The sequence below is a fragment of the Leptinotarsa decemlineata genome, unplaced genomic scaffold (genome assembly GCF_025532065.1).
Source record: "Leptinotarsa decemlineata unplaced genomic scaffold, Ldec_3_MD MMD2_tig00026336_RagTag_RagTag, whole genome shotgun sequence".
NCBI lineage: Eukaryota > Metazoa > Arthropoda > Insecta > Coleoptera > Chrysomelidae > Leptinotarsa > Leptinotarsa decemlineata.
Genome location: NW_027412692.1, coordinates 14,387,340 through 14,412,724, shown reverse-complemented (window position 1 = coordinate 14,412,724; position 25,385 = coordinate 14,387,340). Strand labels below are relative to the sequence as shown.

General features: G+C 34.6%; 1 protein-coding gene across 2 annotated transcripts in view; it reads right to left on the bottom strand.

The window, feature by feature from the left end:
• Positions 1–1,054: 1,054 nt before the first annotated feature.
• The window catches only part of LOC111507309 (kinesin-like protein CG14535), a 306,053-nt gene continuing 281,722 nt past the window's right edge, over positions 1,055–25,385 (bottom strand). For both annotated transcript variants that reach the window (XM_074183245.1, XM_074183246.1), the window contains 7 exons: positions 24,525–24,743; positions 17,576–17,669; positions 14,080–14,277; positions 9,647–9,862; positions 7,353–7,688; positions 7,089–7,283; positions 1,055–6,831 (listed from right to left, as the gene is read on the bottom strand). In XM_074183245.1, the coding sequence (XP_074039346.1) occupies positions 4,880–6,831; positions 7,089–7,283; positions 7,353–7,688; positions 9,647–9,862; positions 14,080–14,277; positions 17,576–17,669; positions 24,525–24,743 (3,210 nt within the window). In that variant the 3' untranslated portion in view covers positions 1,055–4,879. The remainder of the gene's footprint in view (positions 6,832–7,088; positions 7,284–7,352; positions 7,689–9,646; positions 9,863–14,079; positions 14,278–17,575; positions 17,670–24,524; positions 24,744–25,385) is intronic.

Here is a 25,385-nt window from a genome sequence, read left to right as displayed (position 1 = left end):
ATCTGCATTTCAATAAGTTCAGCTAGTGAACACTAGGTGGCGTCCGCGTGAACTTCACTTTCAACAAAATAAAATTTAGACTAGATAGAGAGAGATCATAGCTCCCAGGGTAGGCCGCCAGCTTTTTAACAGTGAAGAAGGGCGTGGATAAGATGGAGGGTAGAGCGCCACCCGCTTGATCAACCCCGGAGTTTATATAGCATACAAAACGAAAACGGGAAATTAACTCTAAACGGTAACCGATCGAATCAAACTCGAATCCAGTTAAAATATTCATAATTCCTTTCCCTAACATCTACACCTTTCTCAGTTGATTCCAAATTTGTTAACGAATCCCTTGATTTATCTGTCAGTTTATAAATTTTATTCAACCGTTATTATAGGACTCCCCCTATAATACTGGCAGGGAGCCTTGAGCTCCTGAGGCCTCAAAGTTTCAAATGTGAGAAGATTTCACTTTTCTAATTTTAAACAATACCAAAATGTTCATAAGATATAAATTATATTACACCTATAGCACAAATGTTTCAATTCTAAGGGGACTTTAATGAACCCAGGCTCCCCAAGGAAAAAAGGAAGATGTCTCTTCAATACTTGAGACGTCGCCGTTTTGAAGTTATACTTTACCTTAGATATAGCTATATCGCCAGCTTACAGTAGGTTGAGAGAATGAATTCATCTACATAGGCATAAAAGCATATATCCTACACTAATATTCTTCCCCTTTTGGGCAGGTTTGAAGAACATAAACCTTTGTTGAGATAATAGATCAAGCATCAAAAATCTAGTCTCTGATAAGTTATTTATCCCTATCTTAATAACTAAGCTTATATGTGCACAATATATATTGTGGCGGCATCTATTTGTTGGTAACGTACTAGTTTTCTATCGCGACTCCATTTAATTTTTTAGAGTGGTATTAACTGTTATAAGTTCACGAGGGACGTAACTGGGCGAGATGAAGAATTTGCCCAAAAGTATGAAGAAAAATTTAATGAAAATATCGGAAATACTGTCATTATTGAAACCTAAACAAGTTGAGAGTAAAAATGCATTTTTCAATTATATCTTTATTTATATAGTCTAAATACAACTGCAATAAGTTCTAACGCTTTATTACAAATAAATTCAAGTAACAATATTAAATAAATACACAAATTTACATTAATGTACATAAATGTATAGTAATACTCTTCTGAAAACAATAGTTTGAGTATATCATCTACTTTATCACAAATAAAATATAAAACATATCATAGATTTGGAGGCTTCCTATCATAATTCTTCAATCGAAATTTCCCCATGAATATATGATATTCAGAAATGTCCAGATCCTAATCAAAACTTATTCGAATTCTGAATTTCAATGAAATGAATAGTAAGAAGTATTGGTAATGCAAGTTATGTGAAGAGATTTTGCAGACTATCCAAGGAAATGCAGTGCTTGCAGATTCCCACCCCGGATCCAGAAACGATTATCATCGTAACTTTTTAATCATTCATTTTGCAGATCTCGATGTGAGAAGTTCTCTAGAAATTTATATTGTAATTTTGAATAAAATAAATTGTTTTTAAAAACGGTTTTCGACTTCAAAGTTACTTAACTCGCGTCAAGTATGATATATACGAGTTTAGTCATTTATGTACTCTATTTGTATTTTGGAACATTGCACTTTCGAACAAATGTTCTTGCTGAAATTTCCCGTTATTCAAGTAATGAAATTTATTCAATTTGGGAATTGATTTTTGCTTTTATATCGAAGCATTCTGCCAAGTATAATCATAGGGAATTATGTTTACGAATATCACTCTACCTGATGTCGTAAACTATCAATGTTTGTTCTCTATCTATTTAAAAAATGTTCCTACTCATAATTTGAAAGGTGTATATTTATAAGAGAGATTAATTTTTGGAAAAGAAAGGTTTTGGCTTTATACTTCTCCATCTTTATACAAAACCATGTGGAAATTTTTCAAAAAAAGACAGGAAGCAATCAATTTCAAAGAGGTAACTCTATACAAAAATGCGTGGATCATATTTCAATATAAGTACAAAGGCGTCGAAGGGCTACATATGATTTTGAAAAAAATCAATAAGTTTTGAGTTCAAAGTCGGACTTAAATAAATTTTCGAGTTAATTTAACTAGAATTTAACAAAAATTGTGAGATTGAAAATTATTTTCATCAAATTTCGGCTGAAATCTCGGAATATTGTTGAATTCCGACTTAGAAAAATGAACATAGTGTAGTACAATATTCTAACTGCTACCAATGTAGATGTAATACGATCTTATATGTGTGTTAAGATATGTTTGGATTCATTATCAACAGCTTGAAGACATTGTGATAGTTTTCAAATAGTGATATTCAGAAATTGAACTGTTATCGAGGCCTCGAAATCTAACTACTTGAATATACAACATCTTTTCGAAAACATGAAAAATACTGTCATTTTTTAAGCTTCTTTCACGAAATTTTCAGTAATGAAGGGATGCCTTGAAAAACCTTTTTTTGAATATTCAGTTCTTTGTAGTTTCGAAAAGACAGTCGTATACTTTCAAAATATTCTCTAAAAATACAAATTATAGGAAGATGTAGAAGCTCTTACAGAAGCTACTATTTATGAGATCAAAAAGCATATAACGGTTCAATCGGTAGAAAAGTTGGCAAGATATAAATTTTGATCCCTTTCATAAAATTCGACATGATATGCACAATGTACAAAATATTTCGATGATGAAATCATATGTATGTATAATGAATTTGACACATATTTCAACGTATACTGATCATACTGTTTCGTTATTGATAGATACTATTCTACATTTTGTTATCTTCTTATAAATACATATTTTTGTAAAATTAAAGTTTCAGATATTCTTACACGTTTAGTAGAGATGTTAAAATACTATTCAGTTCATAAAACAGACTTAATATACGTCCAAAAATAAACACCACTGAAATTTAAAAAAATAAATTGAATCAATTCAACTGATGAAATGGAAATAAATGGTGGAATGAAGTGAATTGGAAGAATTCTCACTAGAAAATATTATTTCGTCAAATTATTCATTATTAGAAAGTACTTGACATGAAATATTGTTATTTAATTTTTTGCATGGTGGTAATTACATATCAGGTTCATCACAAATGCGTATGGTGTTTATTTTTGAAGAAAGATAAAGGAACCAAGGGAAGTCTTATTGAAATAGTCATTAGAATGAATAAGTGATGATTCAGATCGAATATATTTGAAAATCTATTGAAAATAATATTCCTTAACCAGAACAAAAATGTTTTTCCCGTCTTTCGCTAACCAAGTTAGCATCAGCGTATCTAGACGAATCATTATCTTACATAACGATGGTCATTAAATTGATTCCTATTGTCTAATATTATTTGCTACCTGCCGGATATTTAATATTTTTTCTATTTTCTCCCTGGTATTATGTAGGCGTGTAAAAAAAGAGCTGATAAATTGGTTAAGAGATTTTCAATGTTACTATCTTCATTCATTCTCCGATGTTCATTCAGCCTTGTACCCATGGATCTTTTGGTGGTACCGATATAAACTTTTTCGCAGGTGCATGGTATATGATATACCGGTTATATCGGTACCACGAAAAGATCCATGGGGACAAGGCTGAGTGACATCGAAGAAACTGTAGATTAGGTGAAAAAGACAAACGGCAATAGCGGAACACGCACTCATACTCACCACACGGATTCAGGATTTGAAATCAATTTATATTTTATTAGACAATGGAAGTCCGAACTGATGAAATACACCACGAAACATTGTCAACCACCTTCAAACAAAGGTAGAAAACAGATAAAAAATAACAGGCAGGTAGCACATAACATTAAGTACAAAGAATCAGTTTAAAATGAAATGTATGATTCGTCTAGATATGTATGAAATATCAGCATAGTCGTTAGAAGAATATTCTCAATAATCTCCTGATGATGGTAACTAGGTTAACGAAATGCGGGACCAGAGACTGCATTTTTATTATGGTGAGATAAGAATGATTTCAATAGATTTAATTTACGCCAGTGGTTCCAAATTCTATTTTTCATATTCGAAAATCTCTTGATTCAGAATAAATGAAGCGTTTGCAATAATCTCAGTCCTTTTATCTCATCCCACTCTCGATTGAACTATTCTTATGAAGAAAGTGAATATTTGCAAATAATTTGATCAGACAGCCTCTTGAATCTCAAATGAAATTATTTATGTTGCCCACATGAATATAAATGAATTGTAAGGAGAACATAGACAGGTTGACCAAGTGATTCGAACATCAAACTAGTATCAAAATCATGAGAAAACCAAAGGAAAATTGATCCACCTCAAACATAATCAATTTTAACACAGTTGACAAAGAACTATTTCAAAGTGGATACATGGAAAAATATTCATTATGGTTAAATTAATGTGATCTAAAGTGATATAATGAAGTTTTTAACGACTTTCCCTCTTGATTTAATATTTTCAACTCAAAACTAAGAATCGTTACCGCGCAAATATAAAACTTGTGCACCTCACAGAAGAGTTTAAAAACTGATTATTTCCTACGATTTCTCAGTATCACCCAGAACTCGTGATCTAATATTATGTCTTACAGGTAAACACTTTTCGTTCACATTAGATCACATCAACTGATAATGGACGGAACTCATCTAACATACTCTCATCTGAATATTACTGGAGTTTTATCCCAACACCAACGGTTTGGTGTTGGGACAAAACTCCAGTAATATTTATTACTTTACCAAAGGTTCCAAACAGTGCATCACAAGTATATTCTCATCTATGGATTCTTGAGTTTCGTGGTTGCTAGTCTGATATTCGAAAAAAAAAAAACTCAAAAGTGTTCAAAAATGTGTTTCTGGAGGCTCATCTATATATTTACATGTGAAAGGATTCAAAAACCAAGAACAAAAGGATTTATCATGTTTGTGTTTACATTTACCTCTTCTACCTTGACAGTGCGACAATCTACTAGGCTCAGAATCAATACTGGAACTCTCACTATCTCTAACAATACTATCATAACCGCTCTCAGCCCTTCTGGAAATTGCCGCCGGGCTATGCTTGGACGTTCTTGGAGTTGAGTCATGCCCACTGTCATATCCTTCTGATTTGTGAGTGAGCTTGACAGCCGTTACCCCAGTTTCTAAACTGAGAATAGCTCGGTTTATCCTCTCAGCTGATGGAAGACTAGTCGGTGGAGGTAGAGGCTGAGAAGTTACCGACTCCGGAACCACTTCAGAAGAGCAAGCACCGTTACCGGGAACTCTTTTTAAAACCTCATCTAAATTTGGATTCGAAGCTCCGTCTGGATGTCGCAAATGAGCCAAGTTATCTCTGTACTTGTGACTGTATCTCTGGAATCTGCTGCCGATTACATATGGTGTTTTCTCAGTCAAGTTTCGGGTGCTGCTGAAAAAGTAAGTGTCGGAACATGTCGGTCTCGATAAATTCACTTTGCAGTTTTCGCAAAACTTCTCTTGTACATATGCGGGCTCACTGTAAATGCTACTGTCGTCTTTGCTTTCTTTCTGTCTTCCATGCAACATGTCGGTAAGTGTTAAGGATTCGCATCTAGGAAGCCCTTTGCCCTGATTTTGTCTTCGATACATTTCCGAATTGAAAACGTTAGCTTCAGCCAATCTATTTGAGTAAATTTCGTGTAAGCGCGTCAACTGATTCAATTTTTGTGAAGAGGAATTCATATTTGCAGTCTTGGGATATGGATTGTCGGGATCTTCATAGTCGTTATTGTAATACCCGTTCTGCTCAAGGTGGTAACGTGGCAGAATTCGTTCGAGGTCGTTGAAAACTGACATGGAATCTGTGAAAGTGGATACAACTGTAAGATTTTCTTGGCTGAGGATCCTCAGAGGGTGATCCAAAGGATTTTCTTGGTCAACTTCTGGTAATGGATTTTCGACATATCCCATACAAAGTGCAATGTCCTCCTCAGTAACTTGCAAACAACAATCTTGAGTTGGAACTGGTTCAAGAGGCTCCTCCACCTCAATTATTTCCAATACTTCATCATCGTCATGTTCTTCATCGTATGCACTCTTCTGAAAGTTGTTATATTCGGCATTAGAGAGCATTCTTTCCTTGAGTAACTGATCGAGGCTTTCCAGAGACACTTCCCTACTACTAAGAGGCTGAATAAGTGGAAGGGCAGGAGGAATTTCTGGCTCCTCATCGTCTTCTAAATCTTCTTCCTTCAAATATTCTTCTTTTGCTCCTCCATCATTCACAAATGTATCTTCTCGTTGTTTGATACTGTTTTCTTTACCATTTGCTTCCTCACTACACTTGAACTGTGTCAGTTGCTTTGTAGCATCTTTAGAAGACCTCACTGCTGCTATTTTGGGACTAGGGTGTTTTGTCTTCTGAATTTGAATCGTCTGATGTTCAACCCACTGTCTGATCATATTTTTTTTGTGACTATCCATATAGCCGTAGGCTATAGGGGCTTCATCTTGCATCGGGCCATCTATCCAAGTTTCACACTTCTTGACATGACAAGCTTCTTTCATTAAATGTAAAGCTTCAGCAATTTTCGACTTGGATACTCGAGGACCATCGATCCATTGTTCATCACTGCAACCAGCAGTAGATTGCTTACTGTTGTCTATTCTTGACTTCAGAGATGGTATTCTACTAGGTGAAGCTTTGGGTGAATTCGTATGAGAGGGAGATGTTTTATTACTGTGACAGGTTCTCATAGTTCGATGTGCAGTCGGTTTATCTTCGAGCTTCTGCTGTTTTGGCGACTGCAGTGGTTTCTGCTCAGCAATAGAACCTGAAAAAGTTATATATACATATATTGGAATTATGATAATTATATTGAAGCAGTAAATAAAATAATATTTACACATTGAATTTGTATTTATGTTAAAATGATTTTAAATTAAAAAAGTAAAGAGAATCGCGTGGCAGTCAACTTATTTTCAAGTATACTTCGAAAACTTTGTAATAGTTTTGAAAAGAAGAACAAATTAAATGTAATTCCTCCCAGTAGAATCTTGAATGGTGAATATACGAATAAACAAAATTTACCTCTGAGGGCTTTGGTCATTAAACAACGATTGTCTCCAGAGTTCAAGCTGGGGAGGTATACAGGAGGATGTTCTCCATCCGTTGCATCATCAGCCGGACCAACATAAATAACGGTATCTGCAGATAAATCGCTACTCGAGGGATCTGGTTCACTACTTGTACCAGTTGTTTTCATGGCGTCCTCTCCAGAGCTCCCTAGGTACGATAAAAATGATTTATAGATGAAAAATAAATGTTGACATGAAATGAATTTGAAATCATTACCTCCAGAACCATTCCCGCAAGCCGAAGAAACGAACTTGATTCTCCTCCTTCTCATCCGATGTATTCTAGAAGCCAGTTGTACGGTGGTCAGAGTGTCAGAATAATTTTGTGCAAATGGTGATACATGAGCTATCATGGCAGCGTGACAAGTGAGGGAACTCAGACAGTCTTTGAGTAGATGAGTGAGTTTATGCTCTTTGTAGGGAAGATGTTTCTGGCCGTTAAAAATAGCTAGAATGATGTTTCCAACACCGGAAAGGGGAATTCCTCCGCTAGATTTTCCGCGATCAGAATTACCAAGATCTATGAGGTGGAGACGACTTCTTCCGCCGGCCACTAAAAAAAGTATTGAAAAGAATAATTATATTTCGTAAATTGAAAAAAATACTTTTTCAAACTATCTAGTGAATGAAAAACATTTCCAATCGATTTTTGATACTCCATACAGGTCAACTCTTCGTGAATTGCTCGGAATAACCGTTCGAAATTCATATCGCATGAAAAATAAATGGCAGGTGCCTTCTCTAGACAATTTCATGAAAATAAGGTTAGCGATCATATGATATATATGTTTGTTTCAAATGTATGGTTATTATGAATATTGTATTTTTAATTAGCCACAACCTACGGTATAGGTATTTTAGGAAAGACGAATCTTTCGAGATTTCATTTCGAAATATTTATTTTCTTATATTTTCAATAAGTAAACTATATTTTGTAATGAAAAATATCACGATGTAGTGAAGACGTAGTGAACACCAAATATTCGTTTTGCATTAAGCTAAGTTTGAAGACCGTTTCGAGGAGAGATACATACGTATAAGAAAATGCATACTTTGAAACATTGCGAAACATTTAACTTTCCCAAAGTACCTTCACCGTAGGGTCTGGTGAATGTCTGCTGGAAAACAACTTTTTCTTGGACATGCTGCAAAATTCAGTTTGTGACTCAGATTAACTGTTAGATTTTGACTTTTTTTTAAGTAAAGTATGTTTGCAGAGTACATTTTTGAACGAGAGTAAGCTCGTCGTAGGTATTTTGAGTAAATGTATGAGAGCAACCAAAGAAAGTAGGTAATTCCTCCAATTTCTTTCCAACGTTCGGTGGAGGCGTTGGGCATTCATAGAATTCACAATGCCTAAGGTATATTATATGTTTTTAAATGAATAATTATCATGAACACACCATTGGGTAATAATTTTCACGTCTTGGCAACAAAAGAATGTGTTCTGAAGAGTAAAAGAATTGAAAAATTTACAGGATACCACATTCACAATAAGTTGGTTTTTGTCCCTGGTTCCCTGGTACAAAACACACCTTATATGAAAATATAAAAAAAATACTCAACTTGAACCGAAACTTGAACCGCTCCTGAGCGGTTTTTTGAACACGTTTTCATTTGTTTATAAGCAAATTCATTCCATTCGCCTAAAACACAATATATGTAATCAGTGGCAAACTTAATCAGTCCGAGGCCCGGGCGAAAGATCTTTGTGACGACTTGATCTAATGCGAAAATTGTAAATTGAAAAAAGTTATTTCTAATGATTGATACGAGCTAAAATCCATGAATAAAAAAAATTCGAACTTTAAACTGATAAAAGAAGATATAATATATATAATTGAAAACATAAGGACGCAAATTTTTGATAATGATAATAATGAAACAACTGAGTTACATAAATACCTCCAAAGATAAGCATGTAGGAATTTGAAAATAACGTTGGCGTTTCTATTCGATAATAAAATATCTAAAGTAAACATTACAATCTAACTAATGTGATACGCCATTAACAACTGAGAATAAAAAGAGCCGATCTCATGTCATCAGATTTTTCGAAATGTTTCAACAATTTTGTAGCTCAAAAAGCTCCTTTCTATAGACGCAACTGTCACCAGTATTATGACTACTCAAATGACGGGGTATATATACTTGATGGTTATTTGGTTTTCCTTTTCCATTATATATTTCAGCCGAGATACCTAATATTGTCGTTTCCTTCGTATAAGCATCTGACAGAATAAGTGTGTGATAAGTAAAAGTGATTAACGAACATGACAGACATTTTCTAAATATAAATAAAGCTGCTTCTTAATAGCAATTGTCCTAATTCAGATTGAGTTATTCTTGCAATTTCATTCGCCGAGAAGTTGCTGTAACCATAATGGAGAAACCTCATAATTCCAATTAAAGTGAGAATGAACAAAAACTTCTCATCTCTCTACCTTTGGAAAGAAGAAGTGTTCTTTTCGAAGGAGAAGTAATAGGTTAAAAAAAATTAATTCATATTACCTCCACCCTTGCCGGCGACACTGTATTGATAAACATGCAGTGTGAAAAGTAGATGTGAATCTCTTGTATCCTCTCTCGAAAGGGACCTGCATTCGACAGCCGCATCGAGGTAATGGGCTGCTTTTTCAACGGTGGGCACTCGAAGTTCGCAGTGTGGGGGCTGATTGCCAAATAAGGGATCATCCCTTAGGTAAACACCTGGTGACTGCTCAGAATCTGAAATCAAACATATTTAGTATATCATTTGTGTGGAAGTTTCAAAAAATATGTCAAAAATTTGATATTAAAAAATATATACGTAGCATTTAACTTTTCGACGGGACAAGATATCAGGGTCGAACAAAATTTACATGAAAAGGTCTTATAATGCATGTATTTCCTCAAGTAGCGGAGTAATAATCGTTTTCAAGTCGCTGTTTCATATGCGTACACCACTGAGTCGATTGAAATGTGGAAATGTAGTATTCATTTTGAATGGAACCTAAAGTAGCACACGTTTCGTCTGTTAGTAGGCAGACTTCATCAAGCAGTAAAAGTAGCAACTTCATGATGGTGATGGATAATGCAAGTTATCATTCCAGAATCGTTGAAAGAATGCTATGCTAAACTCCGCCAAGTAAATAAAGATCCTTATTATCATTATCGACAATGTGAAGAAAAGTTGCTTCGACAAAAAAATATACAATTCAATGAAAGCTCACGTTCTTACATAACTCCAGTTTATTTCAATAACGTTCAAAATGTTCACCATTCACTTGTTGACAATAATGAAATCTATTTACAAATTTATTTCTTACATTATGGGGTAATTTCGTTGCAAGCATCTCATTTCCAATTTATGAGTTCTGAAATATACTCCGGTTGTATTTCGTACACTTCGGATGTCAAGTATACCTTCAAAAGCATGTAGAGTCAATACACCACCTGATGATATAGTGGGCCATTCTAAAAGACCACGTCTGCCTACCTACCGGTTTGGATAATTGACAAAGCCAAAAGTATTTCCAACTGATGTTACGTTTCAGCAAGAAGAGGTATCTCATCATGAAGTCAGGCATATGCGAAAGTGATTTAGATGACAATTATCCAAACCGTTGAATAGACAAACGCTTGATAGGACGCCCATAGTTTCTAGTGGTGATTCGAGTAAAGTATACGCATTATTGCCATTTCCCTTCTCGTTTAGTCAATTATTATTTCAGTTTCATTTCAAGTCACAATAATTTGTTTACAAAGTAACACTTTTATATTTTTGAATTGCATAATCATCAATAATTTTTATTTTTTCATTTGTTTAACCAACTAATTCAAATATTGATTATTTTGGTCATGATATTTTTAGAATTATCAACACGTATTTCGTATTTAATTTTTATTGTCATATAGGTAATTCAACTCTGTTCACATCTCATTAGTCGATAGAAAACCGAACATTCATTAAAAACATTTTCAACCAGATTGAAATAAAAATAAGATCATATTATAATATCTTGAATATTTCATTTTGGTCAGATATTAATATATGGTTTTATTGACGAAAATGTATAATAAAAAGTTTGTAATACGAAAAATGCAATTAGTTCTTGATGTTCAAAACCTTTCACTACACGGTAATTTATCAAAAAAATCAGAAAAGCCCCTAAACTTTTCATAAGCGAGTTCTTCACAAGTTTTCGATGTTATCACAATAAAACACATCCGCTGACGGTGGCAGTCTGTTCTGGTAATATGTAAGACACCTTGTTAAGAGTTTCCCAAGACGATGTTTTGGCCTGTAATGCTTCAGGGCATTCTCCCTTCCTATGGTGCATCTGTTGCTAATTTTCGTGATGAACAGACGGAATTGTCATTCATTGCTCTCGAAGTGTCGCAATACAACTCGAAAATGTACTAGTAATGACCCTTGCTGGAATATATTAAAATTTCAAAGGCAAATTGAATATTCAGGCGGAATTTATGACAACGATGGCCATCAACATAGATATAGATGATGTTAGTGAGTGAGTGTTGCATAACACATTATTTTTAGGTGAACAAAGACGAGCGTCGTAGGTAAATCATTTGAGCGCTTAACCACTATTTCCCGAGACTGGAATACTAAACTTTTTCTGATTCACATCAGGAATAATTGAAAATATGGTTCATTTGTGTAGAATATCTCGAATGAAAGTAATTCGTTGAATTATTTCATTCAATTTGAATAGATGGGAAATTGCTTGGATGAAAAATACATGATCTCTACATCTTTATAAAGATGTAGAGATCATGCATGCAAAAAAGTATTTTTCAGAAACAAACTGAAAGAATAAGCCCTGTCGAAATAGGTACTTTCATATAAACAATGCATTACACGAAAGAAAAAATACTTTCAAAATAACAATTTTTCATAAACATTGAAATGTACAAAAACACTGTGTCCTATTCAGTTTGTACTCCAAACTTTCATATGGAATTAAATTAGATATAAAATAAAAAATGGAGAAGTAAAGGACCAAAAATCCTTTCTTTTCCAAAAAATTATTCTCTTCTGAAAATATACACCTTTTCATTTAATACTTAGTGGTGTCATCTTTGTTAAAATTGAACGTAATTGATAGGTGATATCGCGGAAGCTAGTATTGATGAACCAACTTGAAAAGTATATTGTATAAAACGATACGGTCCGTGTATGATGAGGTTTTTCATCATTTTCGTCATTTTTCAATAATTGGTACACTTGTTACTTGCTTCAGACAAGAAGGAAACATTCATAATAATAATTCTGGACTAAAGTTTATCATATTGATGTTCACATTCGTGGTTCACTTGAAAAATAATTATCAAAACAATGAAACCAATTTATTCAGCTTGCGTGGTTCGTATACAATTCTTTTGCGAATTTTATATAGGATTTCAGGCTGATGTCGGTTGTGACAGTAACATTAATTATCTGTAAAGTTATATACCGCAATGTATTTCCGGACACAATGCGGCACATCAACAAGAAAATTATCATCCTATAGATAACTATCTTCGCTACAATGCGACTTGAAGTCAACACATAACAACAAGAATAAGCCGAAAATCCAATTAACAAAAGTGAAACGTTGGTTAATAAAAAGTTTATATTTGTACGACTACTCCTCAAATGTCATTTTATTTGGTATGCTTATGTGATGTTATCAGTTTCAACGAAAAAAAATCTTAACATTTCATCATGAACTTTTCACTGAACGGTTTACAAAACCGCATCATGTGTTTTACTGATTCAGTCACTAGAAACAGGCCTGAGGAAGCTACTGTATAGTGAAACAAGTATTGCGGTTTTGTTAACTATTTAGTGAAATTTTCATACTGAAATATTACTTGAATAAATATACGTAATCACAGTAATCTCAGTGTTTCCATTTCTGTTTGATTTTGTCATATATTGTTCTACTATTGTCGACAATAAGCACTTTATGTATTTCCAAATCAATATGAACACATTTCAATAGTTTGAGTCATCTTCATTCCATACATATAGTTTTGAAACTACCAATATTGATATTTTTCAATTTTCAGATCTCACTCATGTATACAGTGTATTGCTTAGACAAAGTGACAAGAAAAGCAGAGGAATTCACAGAAATTTGTCACGGAATGCAGTACAAAAAATTCTATAATTCACTAGTCAGAAGGTAGCTAATAAAATTTCTCAACTACACCAGAGATTCACTGCAGCAAATTTTTTCCACATTGACAGAAAAGCAATACTGAAATTTATCAGCACTACCATCACGTATTTGATTGTGATTCTGCAGTTCAACGATAAATTATTGAATCAAGTGTAAAATATAGAAACATGCCATCGACAAAGATTTTCGGTGAATACAGTACTTGGAATATTTTCCAGAAAATCGCATGCAAATAAAATAAAAGACATGTCAACCCTTACATTACATTTGGAATTTCAAATAGGAAGGGGCGAAGTGACAGAAAATTTCGGAGATCTTTCAATTCTTCCTTGAATGATTTATTTAGATTTATCAAGAATTAGTTGTGTTAGATAATGCACGCACGAGTAATGGCTTTAGTATTATTATATGAATTAAAATATTACATTGAATCTTCTTTCAGAAAGAATAATCGAGAATGTAAAATAACCTTGATTGTAGTTAATTTACGTTTAGTAGTAGATTTTCGATTCTTATTGCAGAAAAAACAATGATATGTTTTTTCGATTTTTCAAAAAGATTCAAGTAAGCCATTTTTTTACAAAGTGAGCTATGAATTTTCTCAAAACAAGTAGACAAATTACGAAAGGAGCACATCTTTACCCCAATTCAATCTACAATTTCCAACATCGATATTCTCAGATATAATCGGTATATAATAATATATCCAGCGAAAATGATTTCAAAATAAAAATATTATAAAGTAGTCATCAACTTGCCAAGTTCGAAAACACTCACCATTAGAATATCCGGCCAAAAGATCCCTAAGTTGATTGGTTGGACCGCATATTTCAACTGCTGACACTCTTACGGAGAATCTAGCACCAGTCTTCTGTTTTTGTTCATTTATACCTTTGAACAGCCAAGCTATTGCACATGGTATTATTCCCAAAGTATTCGCATTGTCTGGTGTCCCCAGCATGGTATACGATTTCCCTGTGAAGTAAAAAGCCCAGGAGAAAGTTCCATTGTCACATGGTATAAGAGATGAAAGAGATGTCAGATGAATGAGGGGAAAAAATAGACAATTTTCTTGCATTAGACCTTGTATATCTGTTCTGATTATTTCCAGCGTTTTACAGCGATTGAATGTACTATAGTCCGTTCATAATTTATTGATAGCTCACTGCAAGTTTGACCCTCATTAGAGAACTGAAATACAGAGAGGACAGCTAATATGATATAATAACAAAAACCAAACTAAAACTGGCAGTTTAAGATGTTTTCGACTAACCCACCTTGTATCTGAAGAAATACAATACAGCTATAAGACTTTTAATCCGATTATGTAGGTATTTTGAGTGGAAATGAGTGACCAGTGTCGTAGAGTATATGATTAAAACATTAGTTACTTTAAATAAATAAATATATTAATATTCTTAAACTGTAGGTACTGTAAACTGTATTTTTATTTTAAAAAAATTTCTTTATTTTATTCAAAAATAATAAGTTTCTTGCAATTTGTAAAAGATACATTTATTTAATTAATACCTATTTTTAAATGATATAAACTACGATTACTTACAAAACTATTCAAATTCAAAATAAACAGGATCATCTTCGGAATCCGAGTCGTCTTGCAGGTTAATAATTAGCGGTTGTGTCTCTACAGTCGCATCAATTATATTGTCAAGATCTCACATTTTTTGTTCTTCTTCTATTGCATGTCTTACTGCATCTCGCCAATTTTGTTCTGTAATATGTTGTAAAGACTCATATAACAATTCACGTACAGCTTGTATTTTATATGACGTATTTTTTCTAGCCACATAGCTTTTCATTTGTGCCCAAATGAGTTCAATTGGATTTAATTCGCAGTGGTAGGGTGGAAGTCTAAGGACTGTGATGTTTCGTCTTTCCGCCATTTTGTCAACTACGTATTTCTTGAACTTAGATTTGTGTTGCCGGTCAATTTTTAAAAGTTCTGCTTTAACCATTCCATCTTCGTAAGGCAGGGACTTATTCCGCAGCCAGTCAATGATATCCTGTTTCTTCCACGCAGTCGTTGGAAGTCTTTCAACTAGTCGTGAATGATAAGGTGCATTATCTAATACTATAATTGAGTTTGGTGGTATATGTTCAATCATCTGCTCAAAATACTCTTCGAAAACATCAGCTGTCATCTCCTCGTGATAGTCTTTTGTGCTTTTGGATTCAAATTCCAACAAACCATGCTTAGCAAATCCTTTTTCACTGCCAATGTGAGAAACTTTTAATCTACTGCCTTTACAAGAGGGTGGGGAAATACCAGTAGACCAACCTTCCATAAAGGCTTGCCTGGAGCTTGATATATTTTTAACTGTCCAAATTTTTGTGAGAGTATGACCTGCGTTTACCCACGTTTCGTCCTGATAGTAAATTGGCCTTCCTTCAGCCCGAAATTTTCGTATAGATCTTAGTTACTTTCTTCTCCAACATATTATCTCTTCCCGGTCAATCAAAAGTGATTTTCGGTCTGATTTCTCCCACCGGAAATTTAATTCTTTTAAAACTTGCCACAATTTGGTTCGTCCGACATGAGGCAAATCCGGGTCGTCTCTAACTTCTTGTAAAATTTCGTTTAAGTTGGGTATTTCTTTTTTGTAAAAAAATTCGTGAATTTTCCTTCGAATACCATTTTTGGCAAATTCATCGATTTCAATAGGTTTTCTCCCCCTCTTTAAGTATTCGTTTGTATTTGGGTTAGTTATACCTTTTTTTTTCTTTCTGATAGGAACCTATATATTGTTGACTCCCCTACGCCCGTCATGTTTGCACAACTCTTGATTATGTTCTGAACAGTGTTTGTGGGATTCTGAGAAACCAGAGCATCGTGAACGTTCAAAACAATAGTCTTCTCTCTTGGTGAATAGACAGACTTACTGACTGTACGCAACAGTACCGGTGTAAAACTTGATGATATTGATGATGATGACGAAGCCATCGCAAGCAATCAAACAAAACAAGCAGGAACGAAAGGTACGTATATGTTTGTAGGAATATGAAAAAAAGTTACTCACGCACTGCACAAAATTCGCAAAATAAATATTAGAGACGTTAATTACTGCCGTAGACGCCGAAACACCAACGAGCCGTAAATTAAATGCGATTAAAAAATGTACTAAACCAAAAATTATTTTCGTTCGTAACAACTTCACCCTTTCAAGGCAAGTTTCGAATATAAACTGAAGCTTTATATTTAATGAATAAACACCTCAGGAACCTCCGCCTATGATTATACGAGTTTTACGACCGTTTTATGACTTGGGCCCTCATTTTGTGCTATCGACAAATTATGAACGGACTATAGATCTGTTTAAACGATTTAAGTGAACTCACTATCCACATAAATCCTAAAATAGACTTAGAAACGATTTCTTTGGTTTATCAACAGCTAATGTTTTGCACAGTAAAGAATTTTCAATTTAGTTACCCATAGACAAATTTTAACAAGACAAATTCAGTATGTTAATTTTTTTGAGCAACTACAATAACAATGAACTTACCGAAATGGAACAACAATAAAACCATAATTCATTTTTCAGGCCCAACTAACGCATGAGATTGATGCATTGAAAATATCGATGCATATCCAACAAGCTATAGTTCGTCGTGCACGTGGAAAATTTGCAATTTGATGGGACTTTCTATATAAAGGCAGCGTATGCATACAAAACACTGTATCGGATTCAGGCATTTTTAGGGGTCGATAAGCTCTCTAATCCCACTTTCGAATAAATACTTCGCCTATAAAGAGAGATATCTCTCTCGAAGCTTCGGAGGGATTACCGACATTTTCGAATCTTTCCTGAACTTGGAAGACTTTTTGCTGATGTCGTTAAATTCAGATTATCAGTATAAGTACAATTTTATTAGAAAATTTGCAGGTAATCCTCGAAAACCGGCTTTGTTATTTGTAAGTTAGATAATTTTTCCGGTTGCCTTCAGAGGTTCAGACAATCATTCCTCGTTTATGATACGATTAATTTAAATACTATCGAATACTGAATATTTATTTTCATAGGCAAAATTTTTATACTATTTATACTTTATTATATTATATCATTCACCGATAATGTAGATTCTATAGGCAATTGAACTTTAGAAACCGGTTGAATACTGAGTCTAGACAAAAGACAAAGAAGTCTTCCCTCTTAATATTATGAGTAGTTCAGATCAGGTTTTCTGAAATGAAATTTTCGAAAGAATGGAAAATTGTATGGATCCATCTCGTCTCTTCTGTTGGATCACTTACCCAAACCAGCATGTCCGAAGCAAAAAAGGCAACCATCAGTCCCGTTGATTACGGCATGAATGACGTCCGTGAGAGCACTCGAACACACCTCCGTCTGAAAACAAGATTCATTCTGTTAGGAAATCACGTTCAAACGGGAATATAGATAACTTCGAAACTAGTCATGCTTGTGCAAATTCACATCATCCATCTAGGGTTTGGAGAGACCGCGGCTCGACGAAAAGTTTATAATTGAACGAGAATTCTGAAATCATGAAACGCTGTATGTACTCGTATTTAATATTAAGACACTCGTAAATACTCTTCAAAATCGAGGGAAATTGCTTAATTGTGGGGCTGCTGTTTTTGCCTCGGCTTCATCAGATTAGACATGGTACTTGAAATGGTTCGTAATGACAAACTACACAATGGGTTGAATATTTTTTAAATCTTGCTCTGGATAAGCACATAACCAAAAAAAAATACTTTGATGATTCATCTACAAAATGAAGTTATTTTCAGTGGGAAATATAATCAATAGCAGAACGACAATATTTTGATTTTTATTATAACTTCCACTCATTGGCAATTCTTTCCCTTGACAGTTATTCAAAGTTCAAACTGGATAACTAACGAAAGGCTGATAAAGTTCATGGCTTTGAAAATTTAATCATGGCGCATTTCACTGGATGGACATGATTCAATTAGTTCTCATGTAAGCCCAGGCTACGAGTATCGAGAAACGTTTGGAATATTTGATGAAAATTCCGAACGAAGCCGATCAATTTTAAGGGAAGAGATCGAACGGACTTGATATAACAATACTTGGTCGGGTTTCGTTTTGTGTCCGTTGAACAAGATTATTATTGACGAATGATGAACGACGACAGTAGTGGTGTTGATTGGATGTTATACCAATTTTTATGGCAGTTAAATAGCTTCAAATGAGAAAATTATCATAAATGGTTTGAAGATACCAACACAAAAAAAATACACTCACTCACTGTAATGTAAAAAAATACAAAATTTTAAAAATTATCAGACACACAAGAGTTCACTGAGCATTGTTTTTGTATAAGTTTTGCTTCATTGTAAGGGGACTCTAGGTAGAGACTTATTCATACTTCATACTTTCTAATGAATTTCAAAAATAAAAGCAATTTTTTCTCTTAAGGTTAGGTTGTTAGGAAGGGTACCCACTTCATTTCGCATTAGTTAACTTATTTAGAATGCCCGAATTCATGATGAATATGTATTATTTGTGCCGACTGTATGTATAATCTGGATATTTGAAAAATGGCATTGGCAATGTTGCTAAGTGCCAAAAATAAACAGAGCATTGGCAAATGGAGTTCGATTATACGAGATACACGAAATGGATTGGCAAAACAGTATAACTGTTATATAATGAGTGGATCATCCAAAGACGATTGTGGATTATATAATAACATACTGACAATCGAAACATCGTGAAGTAGCTTCGTTTAAAGTTTTTCTCATTTATTGTTCATTCTTGTATTGCCTCATAATTTTTTTATTTCTTTGCTCATTTTTATTCTACTGAAGATACTTTCACCACATCGACGCGCGATTCGTTAACCAAGTTAGCATCTTCAGGAGATGACATATTTAGTCATGAATTTCACTAGTTCGGACTTCCATTGTCTACTATATAAAATGATTTGAAATCCCTGAAACAAGTAAAAAAGAATAATTGAAAAAGGATAGCTGAAAATAACAATTATATTAAGCAACAATAAACCTGAAATGAAATGATAGTGAAATAACCTACAAGTAAAAATATAATAATTGAATAAATAAAAATTAAGGGAATGAAAAAAGAAAATAATAAAAAAGTGTAGAGATTCCAAGTCACGTTAGTTCACGACGTTTCGATTGTTGGTATCTACGATCGTCTTCGGGTGATGACTGGACTGATTCCTCCGAGAGATGACTATTTATAGGTCGTTGAAATACTTTCACTTTCTCTGCTTTCCATTTTCCGCTTCACTGATTCCGTGAGAGATGACCGTTTTGGCGGGAGTTGGCCATTTTTCGTTTGATGATGGGTTTCCATATGTTTCGTATTTCTACGCTGGCCTGGCTGAATACGTTTTTGGACAACATGTATGCGGCTTCCTTAAATTTTCTCCTAAACCAATGTTCCTCTCTGTGCAAAATCTCAGCTTGGGACCACTCGATGTTGTGTTGATGGGTCCAAACATGGTCTGCTATTCCTGATTTGCTGGTTTCTCCTCGCTGTGTGTGCTTCTTGTGCTCGGCAATGCGAACATTCAATGGCCTCTTAGTTTCACCAATATAGGATTTTCCGCACTCACAGGGTATCCGGTAAATGCAATTCTTGGAATCGCAGTCCGCGTTTGGGGGCCTGGTTTTCGTGAGGCTGCTACGGATAGTGTTACCGGATCTGAAACAGGTTCTGATGTTGTACTTGGAACCAATTCTTCTTATTCTCTCCGATAATCCTCTGATGTAGGGAAGTGCAAGCACTGGTTGTGACGGCTTCTCTTCCTTGCGAGGCTCCTGCTGTCTTTTAGCCAAAGTCTTTTCTACCATCGCTTTGGAGTATCCATTCCGCTGAAGATCATTTTTGATGATGTCTAGTTCCTTCTCGAGACCTTCCTTCGTATTACAAAGCCCAAAAGCACGGTCTAATAGAGTCTTGATGATTCCTCTTTTTGCCGATTGATGGTGGTTGGATTCGTGGTTCAGATACTGTCCCGTATGAGTGGGTTTTCGGTATACAGATGTTTCCCACTTAGTGTCGGTCCTCTTCACCAAAACGTCTAAGAATGGCAATTCGTTGTGGATTTCCTTCTCCATTGTGAAAGTGATGGATGGTCTCACGCTGTTGATGTGTTTCAGGAAGGCGTCTAGTTCAGTATTCCCATGGTTCCATATTATGAAGGTGTCGTCAACATATCTCAACCAGACTCGAGGTTTGTTGTGGGCTTCTTCAATGGCCAGAGTTTCAAACCACTCCATATATATGTTGGCTATGACTGGTGAAAGTGGCGATCCCATTGGCAGTCCCTCATCTTGTGTAAAGAATTCGTCCTTCAGTTGGAAATAACAGTTTCGTACACAGCATCCTAGTAATTCCATAATTACTTCTATAGGTAGATTCGTTCTCTCTTTCAGGTTCCCGTCTTCAGATAGCTTTCTCTGTATGATTTGGAGTGCTTCTTCGACCGTAACGTTGGTGTAAAGGCTTTCCACGTCGAAACTAATTAGTTGATCTTCCTGTGTAACCTCAATTGACCCTAGTAGTTCGACAAAATGCCTTGAATTCTTCACAAAAGACGATGTTTTTCCTTGTAATGGTTGTATTAAGGGAAGTAAAAATCTAGACAAGTTTTGAGTAGCCGAATCTCTGGAGCTGATGATCGGTCTAAGCGGAACGTCCTTCTTGTCCTTCCCCCATTTTCTGTTGTGGGTATTCTCCATGTCTTGGCGGATCTTCATCAAACAAAAATGGCCAACTCCCGCCAAAACGGTCATCTCTCACGGAATCAATGAAGCGGAAAATGGAAAGCAGAGAAAGTGAAAGTATTTCAACGACCTATAAATAGTCATCTCTCGGAGGAATCAGTCCAGTCATCACCCGAAGACGATTGTAGATACCAACAATCGAAACGTCGTGAACTAACGTGACTTGGAATCTCTACACTCTTTTATTATTTTCTTTTTTCATTCCCTTAATTTTTATTTATTCAATTATTATATTTTTACTTGTAGGTTATTTCACTATCATTTCATTTCAGGTTTATTGTTGCTTAATATAATTGTTATTTTCAGCTATCCTTTTTTAATTATTCTTTTTTACTTGTTTCAGGGATTTCAAATCATTTTATATAGTAGACAATGGAAGTCCGAACTAGTGAAATTCATCACGAAACATTGTCAATCACCTTCAAACAAATATTTAGTCATATCCTGAAGATGATTATGATGATGTGCGTGTGTGTGATAGGTTTCTGCGATCAGCCGTATGTTTACTAGAATAGGTCATTTATCGAATTAGGATTTGTACCTACTACCTACTACCATACAAAAAAAATTGAAGAATAGTTTGATGTACCAGTCCAATTGATGAAAGTACCATGTAGCGAATCGTGCCTGAAATACAAAATATCTGAAGCGTCTCACTATCTGAGCAGTAAGTAGATGGATACCATAAATGAACAGTTTTTCACTGTTAGTAATAAAAATCATATATTTATAACAAATTCACTACTTTCTAGATCAATGCACGAATTAAAGCGAACTCAATATTTAGTAGAAAAAAATTATAACCTCCTACCGTGAAACTGTAGATTCCTGTGAAAAGAAAAGTAACATTCAAAGAAATTTAAAGTCTCGAAAAGATTGAACACGACTTTTACATTTGCGCCTTTTTCTACTGCAGGCCGATCAGTTTTCGCCTTGAAGATAGATGCGAAAGTTAGGGGAAAGAAACAGTGGCGTACGTATTCGAGAAATATTTTGAATAAACTTATAATAGATCTTGAGACCGTTGAATGCAGTTTACTTGCAATTTCGTTAAATTTATGTTGAACATCTATTTCCGTTAATAAGCCGTCGCCCCCCTACGAACGTCAACCTGTAGAAGTCGAAACTTGTGCAAGCTAAGGATCAACGAGGTGTTACCTTTTAATGTGCGATTCGTATGTAGACGATGAAAATGGACTTTTTTAGGTGTTGCTTCCCGAAAACTCCGAACATGTTTCCAATGAAAGTAGACTGTAGTCCAATACCAACAGTGTATTTTAAGATTATTAATGAAACATACAGATACGGAGTCTTGCCTCAAAACAATAGTTTACTGAGTTTCCCCAATAAGGTAAAAATGACACTTTCCAAATGTCTCTGCATTTCTAACAATTTACTCGCAGATGCCATAGTTTGTCTTGAAGGGTACGTTTGTAAAAATTCCTTCATTCCTTCAATTGCAGCATTGGTGAATACACATTATACTTTACATATCAATAATAGGTTTCGAAATATTCTGGGGATGATATACACCCCCACGATAAAAGCAACACGTGTTGCAGTAGAGGGCATGTAGAACATAACCAAATTTTCATAAACATTGGTACTGTGTGATAGAATTATCTGGGAAGAAGGCGACTGACTGGACTGAAAGTGTTTTCATTAAATTTTTTATCGATGGTATATGAGCCATGGTAACTACATCAAAAGTAGAAGACCCCTGTTGAAACCGATATACTCTGCCCATATGGGTGCGCTTAAGGTGGTCGTTCAATATATTCACCTGTTCGTTACTCGTCCATCTATTTTATGGTCAAGAAATTAGACCTCGTAATTTGAGAGCATGATCTACATATGTTTGTGAAGAATTTTCATTCTCATCCAAGATTGGCAAATTTTGTATTTAATAATGGAGAGAAATAGAATGCCAAAAAAGCTTTTTCCCAAAAACTAATAAAATATTTCCTTTTCAATATCAGAGTCGATCTGACTTCCCCCGTTAGACTGCACTGAGCTGTTGCGACACTACTACTCCGAAATAATAAATTACCCTGCAATTGTATTCATTAACTCGATTGCACTCAAAAAACGAGAAATACGTTTGTTTTACATAAATCGGAAAAAATCGTGATAAATGGTATTATGCTAATGTGATTGCGAGTGAAAAACGAAAAAATCTCAGAAATTGCTGGTTCAACAAACAGCTAATTAGAGGCTGGTAGGTTTTCTCGGTCGCTCTCAGAAAACAATGTAGGGACAGTCTACAAACTTGAAGCATTTTAATCGAGTTACTGAGTTCATTTGTGTTCGAAATTGAAAGTTTTTGTATCAAAAAATGTTATGAACAATTATTCACAAGTCTAATTAGACTTCTAAAGACGTCATTTTGGTAGGTGAAACGCGCGTCGTGAAAAGTGTGGCAGTTCATGCGTTTGGGAACAATGCTTGTTTTGGACAAGTTATTTTTTGTATGATAACGACATGCGATTGATATACGAAACTCCATTAAAAATCTTCATTGATTGTGAATGATTCATCATTGTATAACAGATCACATAAACGAAGCCATCGCTAAACCACCTAATCACAGACCTTCGTATCAGAAATATGCGAAAAATTCTTGTATTTAGGATAATAGGGATAGCAGGAACTTCATTACAGTTTGACTACATCAAAACGTGTATAAAAGTGTACACGACATGAAATATTAATTTGGTATTATATTCTTTTTTCAGGTTTTTTAAATATTGGTTTTCATTATAGACTTTGTTGATAGTAATATTTGTTAAATGTGATCATCAAATATATGTGCCATTTCCATCATTATTATGATGTAATAATGATTTAGGAAAAAATAATTTAGGAAAAAATTATGAAACGGAATGACGAGAATATAAAGAATCTCAGACGAAAAATACCGATCCAACAAAAACATTGATCAAGTCAGCTAGTTTCAGGAATACAGGGTGTTCGTGAAGAAAGGTCTATTCGGTTATGAAAATAAGTAATTGATAAGAATCAAATTAGAACCAGAGTAACACACGTCCTGAACAACAGACGACGGAATGAGGCGATTTCCTAAATTCAACAAAAAATTATGATGTTTTACTTCGACCAATAGAAACGCGCCAACATTTCTAATGAACTAACAGATGAAATCATCGAATCAATCTGTAAACTCTTCGGTGAATATAAGAACCCGTCTTTGTCGGTAGAACAAACCATAAAGGGCACTTATGATTAAAATGAAACAGAAAGTCAGGAAAACATACCATATACTTTTAATTAATATATTTGCTAACGCCATATATTAACTTGATTGACAATTACATAGTGGGTAGCGGTTTTTGTAAGTATATATGTGCACGGACTATCTAACAAATGAGATCCAAAAAAACTGAAACCCTAGGGTTGTGCGGAAGAATGGAATAGGTAAATCATTTGATATGAAACTCACCTGCGAATCGTCGTGCGAAAAGACTGCGTCAAAAGCGAACATCTTGGGTGCAGCTACCCCCACTCGCCTGTCCTCTGGCGCAGCTGATCCATTACACACCGAAGGATCAGTTAATGTGACTTGTTTCTTCCGTTTATCCAAACTGAAAAAACCATTAGAGCTTCCCGGGGCACCACCTGATCCAGACGTCGGATTTGATATTCGCAGCATCACTTTCACCTGAAAATTAAAATGTGAACGGTGTAACGACATGTAAAAATTTTCGATTAGGAATGATTATTGGGAAAACTATAATGAGATTTGAAGAAAGGCTAAAACTGATTTTCTATTCAAGGATGATCTAGCTCACTGGGTGGTCTTTCTGAAAATATATTTGACAATTGTGACAGCCAAACATATTTTGTTCCATAATATGATCAATAGTTGATAGAACAAAATAATGAAATGATGGTGAAAAAATATTACTAAAGAAACTTCGATTGAAGCGTAATATTTGGACTGATATCATCTAAACATGTACATAGAGTGATCATATTCAAGACGAAGATATACACGTGTCGAGGTGTTAAAATAACGGTTTCAAAAAAACTTGAGTTAGAGATGTATAGCAAAACCAACATGAATGAAAACTCAAACTTTGGAAGGCTGGATGAAATTATAAATTTTTTTCATTACCAAATTACAAATATTTTATTCCTGGATTAAGGAAACAAAATATGTTAAGTATTTCTGAAATCAAGATCTCAGTTGATGTGAAAATCACGGTAAAGTATGTTCCAAGTATTTCATCCCTTCTCAAGTCTTACGGGTGAACACGCATGAAAGGGCATTATCATCAAACGTTCTTTGAAGTTTATCCCT